Source organism: Citrus sinensis, chromosome 5, assembly GCF_022201045.2.
Source record: "Citrus sinensis cultivar Valencia sweet orange chromosome 5, DVS_A1.0, whole genome shotgun sequence".
Lineage (NCBI taxonomy): Eukaryota > Viridiplantae > Streptophyta > Magnoliopsida > Sapindales > Rutaceae > Citrus > Citrus sinensis.
The window spans coordinates 25,376,051-25,384,056 of record NC_068560.1 but is presented as its reverse complement, the minus strand read 5'-3'; the positions used below and the strand labels follow the sequence as shown (position 1 = coordinate 25,384,056).

The 8,006-nt window shown below is 36.3% G+C and overlaps 1 protein-coding gene across 3 annotated transcripts; it reads right to left on the bottom strand.

Moving 5' to 3' along the window:
- Positions 1 to 4,058: 4,058 nt before the first annotated feature.
- LOC112497523 (superoxide dismutase [Cu-Zn] 2-like) lies at positions 4,059 to 5,389 on the bottom strand. 3 transcript variants are annotated; one of them, XR_003064313.2, is made up of 7 exons: positions 5,271 to 5,389; positions 5,155 to 5,182; positions 4,943 to 5,019; positions 4,747 to 4,844; positions 4,354 to 4,485; positions 4,239 to 4,270; positions 4,059 to 4,149 (listed from the first exon to the last, which is right to left on the bottom strand). XR_003064313.2 is itself a non-coding variant. In XM_025095910.2 (5 exons), exons 1-5 carry the CDS (start codon positions 5,320 to 5,322, stop codon positions 4,408 to 4,410), a joined length of 333 nt encoding a protein of 110 aa, XP_024951678.2. In that variant the 5' UTR covers positions 5,323 to 5,389; the 3' UTR covers positions 4,300 to 4,407. The 3 variants fall into 3 exon arrangements, 1 of the variants encoding a protein (XP_024951678.2); XR_008054892.1 differs by lacking the exon at positions 4,059 to 4,149 and having other exon boundaries at positions 4,164 to 4,270; XM_025095910.2 differs by lacking the exons at positions 4,059 to 4,149; positions 4,239 to 4,270 and having other exon boundaries at positions 4,300 to 4,485.
- Between the last annotated feature and the right edge of the window lie 2,617 nt (positions 5,390 to 8,006).

Below are 8,006 nucleotides of genomic sequence, written 5' to 3'. Positions count from 1 at the left end.
ATCCAGAACATTCCATTTAGGTGGTAGTAGGCTTCAAATTCCAAGGAAAATAGCAGGAGAAACAATTATATATATGAAGTTGGTGTTGGAACTTGGAAAATAAAAGAAGCCAAAACCTACCACCATAATTTATGTATAAGTAACAGAGAACTAGGTGGAGGATCAAATCAGAACTGATCAAAACGACATTGAATGGTTGCGTTTAGGGGCTGGGTTTGTTTAAGCGAAACGGCATAGAAAATGGCGTTTTGACGGGTCTTATAATTACTCTCTTAAACGACCTAACGAAATGCCGTTTCAGCTTTAATAGATCACAAGCCTTACACGTGCTCAAACCAGGCCGTTAACATCTGTTATTATACGTGCATGTCACGTGAGATTCTGGGCTTCGTTAAGTCAGTTGCAGAGCTGTTAAAACAGCTGATTTCTGGTGTAACACAGGGGGGTAGCTGAGAGCTATATAGAGAGAAGTTGAGGTCATATCTTGAATCTTCTTGATCTATGTGATGTGCTCTGTAAAGCTCTGTAATTCTTCTTGATAATTAATACAAGCTGATCATATTGTTTCTCCGTGGATATAGGCTGATGCAAATCAGCTGAACCACGTTAATCATCTTGTTCTTGATCCTTTCACTGCTTACTCTTGATTTTCATTAATCTTGATCCATTTTCGTAAAGCATCTTGATTGGTTTGATTCAAAGATCTTGGTCTGCAATTCGGGGTTGCTTGGGTTCTTGAGCACACCAATTGCAACAAAAATATATATATTTGTTTTGTGAGCTTATAATTGATTATTCTATGGTCTATATACTTACCGCAAGCTACTTTTTTACCAGCATTTCCATGGATTTTGCTTCCAGAATCTGTACCTGATAAATTGAGGAGAATATTTGTGGAAAAATAAGTGTATATGTAACATTTGCACTTTGATTTTTCCTAATTAAGTGTATGATTTAATTTTTCCTCTTCGATATTAATTTTAAAATAATTGTCATAACATTAAATCGAGATAAATTGAGCGCGATTACAAGCTCGAGTAGTCGGATTTTATTTTCGTCATGGGTCTGGTATTAGCTTAATTTGTATTAAGCTTAAGTGCAAAAAAAAGAAAAAGAAGCCAGTTTCTATAAATGGAAAGGGGAAGCTGGTTTCCAAAAAAGGAAAGAAAGAGGGGCACGTGAGAGAGAGATAAAAAGAGAGTTCACCCGATTTTGACCCGGATTCGACCCGACCCGCAACCTTGACCCGGACGGATCTCGCTATTCCGGCCACCTCACCGGCCGCGCTTGGTACCGATCTGAAGCTTGGAAGCCAACCGTCATAACCCAGCCGTCCTCGTTGCCGGAAAACAACTGGAACGCCGCCGTTTGAACCTCAAAAATTCACGGCCAAAAACCCATCACCATCACCGTCGATTTCGCCAGAGTTTGGGCACACCTCCAGCTGGGTTCTACTCCTCACGTCACCAGTAGGGGTGGGCATTTTTCGGTTCGGTTCGGGCTCCGAACCGAAACCAATCGGTTCTTAAAAACTCAAACCGAACACGAACCGAATTTTAGAACCGAACCAAACCGAACCGAAATATTTTGGTTCGGTTCGGTTCGGTTCTAAAATTCGGTTCGGTTTGGTTTGGTTCGGTTCGCACATATTCCTGTATTTTACAGTTTTAATCAAATGTCTTACTGCATTTTATAATTTTCACCTAATCTCACTGTATTTTACAATTTTCACTTGCATTTTACAGAATATAAGTTCACAACAAGAAAAATAAAATTTTGTGAGTTTACAATTTTGTGATTTAGCATTTTATATTTTATATTTTGAATTTTGATTAAATTAATTTGTAAATAATTGGCAAGAATCGATCGGTTCTTCGGTTCGGTTCAGTTCGGTTTGGTTTGAACCGAACCGAATGTAAACCAATCGGTTCTTGTAATTTCAAACCATTCGGTTTTTTACCTTAGAACCGAACCGAATTAAGTTTTTTCGGTTCGGTTCGGAAAAAACCGAACCGTTTGCCCAGCCCTAGTCACCAGCATCATTTTCCGACCAACCTTGTCACCTGAAAAGGCCGGATTGTCGACGATCGGCCACTTGGAAAGCTCGCGGCTTTGGGAGCTCGATCCGCCGCCATCGCCGCGCGTGGGAGGTCACCGCCGGCACCATTGGACTCACCAAGGTCTGAACTATCAGACCTAAGCTTCTCGTCGTCGTTGACTGAAGTCCGGTCACCGTTGACCGACAGGGGCAATTCGGTAAATTCATAAAAATTTAGGGTGAATTTGTAATTTATGGAATCAGTGGATAATTTGGTAATTTTAGGTTAGGGCAGTGAGGTAATTTGAGATTTCGAGGGTAATTCAGTAATTTAAGTGGTTAAGGACATTTTGGTAATTTTATGTGCCGAGGGTAATTTCTGACATTGTGGTTATTTTCGTGATCTGGATTGAGGACAATTTAGTGATTGAAGATTCTGAGGATAATTTTGGTAAAATAATGAATTTGGGCATGTAGGGGTATTTCGGTAATTTTGTGCATGCGGGAATAGTTTATTGTTGATAGATATTCGTTTCGAGAATTATTATGTAAAATTAGTTGTATTTCAAATTTATGGAGAATGATTATGTCGTTTCCTTGATTAGGAGGATCCGCGAACGAGAATCAACCCGCGGACGCTGTTGATACCGAGTCTGGACTTTGTCACTGTGAGTGGAATATACAAAACCTATTTTCATAGTATATGCTGATTTTATGATACAGTGCAGTATGTTTTTATAAATAAGTATTTGATGCTTCGATTTAATGATTTTCTAGAAAATTGATTTTTATCTATGTGTTGATATTTATTGTTATTAAGAATGATTTTATTATCGTTTTTGAGTAAGTGCATGATATTAGAATTGAGCGGATTTGAGATATGTTGAATAAAAAGAAAATGAGATTTCAGATGTGATTATATGTTTATGTACATGTGTATAAATGTTGTTTGGAAAATTATTGGACAGAACCCTTTCCCTCCAGATACAGAGATACAGATAATACGAGATGAATACAGAGATACATATGAGATGAGATAGAGGCCTTTGGGGCCCGTCTGAACACACATAGAGGCTTTGGGCCATGTGTTTGGGCGCTTTTGCCTTTTGGGGGTTTATGCATGCAGTATGATAATTACAGAGATACAGATGTTGAGACACATGAGATATGAGATGAGATTTCCCCATCTATCCGTTGTAGCTCCGGGGCATGATGGTTCCCTGATTGCCCATCCGTCGAGGTCCGGATATGATGAGATCATCCCCCTGGGTACTTGTTTGATGATAGTTTTTGGTATTCAGTAATTGATATTATAAGTATTATGATTTCATTGATTTTATGCAGATTTATGTAATATTGTTATTTCAGTGCATGATTTGAATTAAATAAGTTTATGTAAGTTCTTATGATATTTTGATGAAATTGATTTGAGAAAGATTAAATCATTTTAAATGAATTTATTTTTAAAAAACTAATACTCACTGAGTTTTATACTCATCCCGTTTTTATTATATTTTTCTTCCCCAAAGGAGATTTGCAGGTACATCAGTCGACCTAATAACGATAGTTAGATTTGAAATTGTGGCCACGTGATGGTGCTAGGAGTTGTAGATTTAATATTTTGATATTTGAGATATTGCGAATTGTATTTATTTATTATATTTTGTAATTAAGGATAACCATTGTATTTTAATATTAGAATGATTTGGGTGATATTTGATATGTTGACTTGAGAAGTTGGTTATGAAGGGTGGATGGATATTGAATTATTTTGGGAGTATTGTTTTGTAAATTGCAGGTTTGGGGATATTTTATTTATAAGGGAGATTTTGCTGAATTTTTTGATAGAATTCTTAGATATCATAATTATTATCGATTCGATTATACGAGTTTAGATAGACTCGCCCTGGGGTGCGGGACGAGTCGTTTCAATATATATATGTATGAGGGTAGAAATGTGAAAAGTGGCAATGCAATCTATCAACTTTTGAGAAAGAGTCTTCAAGTTAGACACTGAAGACTCTGGTATTTTTACCTTTTCCACCATCATCATGATTGTCGTGTTTCACGACAGTTCTTCCTATAATGGAATTTGGCCCAGTAAGAGAAATCTGTGGCAAATGTGTAAATTAAAACAGCGAAGAGCCTAATTTCATTGGGGCAGGGCTCAATATGAATATACAAGGAGATGAAACAGTACCATCTTGTCGCGAAAGTAGTAGGAGGCTTTGCCTGAACCATGCACATAAAAAAAAACAGAATAAACGAAGTAATTATAATTAAATTGATCTTTAATTTGTGCAGCAGATACTGACCATCAGGACCAACATTGATATTTCCTAAATCACCATAATCAACATTGATATTTCCTAAATCACCATAATGACGATGCTCCTCATGGTCGTGAATGTCACTATGAGATTTGTTAAATGGGTTAAAATGTTTCCCTGCAAAAAGATGGGGGAATGATGACGTAATTAAAAAGGACTTCCATGAACACAAGGCGGGGCTCCGCGAGACTGAATTGAAAGTTGACCAATTTCTATGTCTATTTATATTTATATTTCTTTTTACTTTATAGAATACGTTTTTACATTACGAGCCCCATCAAACGTAAATCCTAGTTACGCCACTGATGAAGATCAGGGTTTACAGATCTCAAATCCAACCAAACTTATTAGGTATGTGTGCCAAGAGCTAGGCCATACCACTGTAGTAGCACGAATGAATCCGGATTCGTGGACATGGAATCCATGAGAACCGGCCTTAAGATTAGCGAGGTTTACAGTTATGACTGTATGATGGCCTGGAACAAGAAAGAAAAACCAAACAAAAAGATTAGTTTGGGCATGAAAAATGAGCCACGAAAACCAGAACCAACTAATTGATTAGTGATTAAATTACCATCTTCCTGGTAGAAGGAGACAGTTCCCTTGAAACCCTCACTGCCGTCAAGAACAGCAATTGCTTTGCTATGTGGTCTGAGCAATACAGATATTGAAGGAACATGAAAAAAGAAGCAGATTAATGCATGAACTTTAAATTAAACAAATAAAAAAGCAGGTTATTTCTCCATTTGAGTAGCGATTAATGTTGCAGTATGTATAAACTCACACCTTGAATTGGTTGCAATATTGACAAAACCTGCAACCAGCCATGAATTAAAATGCAGTTGACTCATAAACTATAATTTCCTTATGATTCCATTTGAAATTCCACTAAAGATCCTTACAAAATAAAACAGCTAAAAGGGCTACCAACTTTAGTGAAGCTGCTTTCTCCATTATCAAATGGAAATGAAGTGAGAAACGATGTTTCCAATCGTCTTTCTTTAATATGCATTGGACTTTGGTGAAGGGACTTACTGCTATACTTATATAGACAAACCTAACTACCTAAGCGTATGGGGTGAACAAGTACATACCATTGGATCCCATTTGCATTGGTTTATAGTAATTATGCTGCATGTGCACCTTTGATTAATGTATCCTAACCTCCAAACACCACAAGTGCATTCCACACGTTTTGCTTAGGTTATCTTTATGCATATGTGGATATGAAAAAATTGGAACATAAATTATGAGGGATGAAACGTCAAAGTTGCAATTTAAAAAATTTAAAATTTTGATGTTTGTTGTCATAATATTGATGTTATTAAGAGATATGTAATTATCAGCATGCTAATTAGGAGTACACATACATTATTTTAGAAACTCCAGTTCAAAGAGAATTGAGAAAGACTTGTGGTCAAATTACTAAAAGGGAATACATACCACATTGGTGGAGAGCAATACTGAGCTAATAATCTAAGTTACGGGCAACTATCAATTCTTGAATAATTTTAAGTATGAGTTAGATATATGGCATCGAATATAAACTCACCTACGAGTGGATCAATACTAATTTACTATGTGACAAGAAATCATTAAAAAAAGTCGCGAGGGTTTATAGAGAATAATTTAATATAAAAAGAATTCACACTAAATTACTCTGTGATGACAGCCAATCAAAAGAATGATGGGCTTGATGAGGACAAAAGCAAAGTTCTTTGTAGGCTAAATTGAAATTTGGGAAAAAAATTTAGTTCTATTACAGATCTACCATTGCTTCAATTCAAAAAAAAAAAAAAAATCATTACAGTATTTACAAAATTGTCACTCCTATAATTTCACTAAATTGCCAATGCAGTTACAAAACCGCCACTTTAAAATTGTTTTAAAAAATAGCCTTGTCATCGTTTTCAAAATTTCTTCTTCCACAGTTCATCTCTTTTCAGAAATTTTCTTTTTCTACATAATAAAATTGTGAAGGCAAGAAATTTAATACTCTATAGCATCTTAACGCACAACTTTAATAATATCTCATTGTATTTGAATTATTTTTTAACTTAAGTATTTTCTTATCTACTAGCTCAACTTTTATTAAGATTTGTTTGTGTTTGAGATAAGTTTCATAGTTGAAAAAATATTCAGTTTAGCCAAGTCTACAAAAAGTTCTTGGCTTTGCCCCTGGATGGAGAATAAATGTAAGGACGAAATTCTCTTATTTTCGCGTAATTCTTGTTTTGGGACCAAAACAGTCTTAGTTAGAAGTTCTTTTCAGGAAGCATTAGGAAACTTGGTTTATTTTTATCTTTTACTAGGAAACTCATATCTGACTTTCATTTTTTTTGCTTTTTTCCTTTGATTTCTAGTTTTTCCTTATGGAATAAATTCCAAAATTCTCCAATGCGAGAAATATCATTTATACTCTTCTAACTATATAATAAGAATGATAAAAAAAAACAGAACAATTTGCTAATTATAAGTAAATAAATAAGTAATGACAACCGTTGTGAAAGAAAGTGCAAATGGCGCCAGGATGGAAATATGAATTTTTTTATATAAAAGGCAAAATTTAATTCACAAACAAAAAGTTTAGGGGGGGTAAAACAACTTGGGAAATTTACAAAAATAACCTCAAAAAATTTGCCATTTTCACAACTAGCCCCCTAAACTTTTTCCTATCAACATTAGCTAAAAATCCTCCCAAGTACCGAAAATACCCCTCCCATAACTCCTCCCTCTCCTTCCTCTCGTTCCTCTTTTTCTCTCTCTTTCTCCCACCGCCGAATTCTCTCCCAACGTGTTCACTCGTTGCCAGTGGCTTCCCGGAGTCCATTCTCGATAGCCAACATCACCAAAATTTTAGTCAAGAGCTGAAATTAAAGGTTAGGTCTAAAATCCTAGATTTCTATTTTCTATTCTTTTTCTATGTTGTTGTTTTTGTGTTGTGTTGGTGAAGGTGAGTGAAGATTGAAGAGTTTGTGATGTTGATTGCATAGGTGAAGTTGTTGGTGTGGTGCATGGGTGAAGAAGTTGTCGTGGGTGTGGATTAGATTGTAATGACGCACAATCTGCGATCAGGTGCGACAGGCGCCTGTCGCACAAACTTAGTGCAATAGGCAGCCTGTCGCACATACTTAGTGCGACAGGGAACCTATCGCACCAAGTTACTATTTTTTTTTTAACGTGAAGTTGGTACGACATGTTGCTTGTTGCACCAAATTTGTGCGACAAGAAGCCTGTCGCACCAAGAGACAGTTTTGGTGCAACTCACTCTTGGTGCGACAGATTGCCTGTCGCACAAATTCAGTGCGACAGGCGCCTGTCGCACCAACATACAATTACACTGAAACTCTCTTGTCGCACAAAATCAAATTGACTTTATTTCATTTTGTTAGAATCGTGTCGGATTGATGTTGGATATGGATGGATTCAACTGTATTTGACCGGAGTTCACTTTTACCATTCGCCGTCGTCGTTTATCGTTGCTATTTGCCGGTGATGATTCAAGAGTGCAAGGCTGCATTTGGTTTGATAAAGAGAGAGAAGAAAAGTTGTGTTTGGTTTGATAAACAAGGGTAATTTGTGGAAGAAACCTTGTGTTTGGCTAATTATGACAGAAAAAACTTTGGAGCGCCAATTGT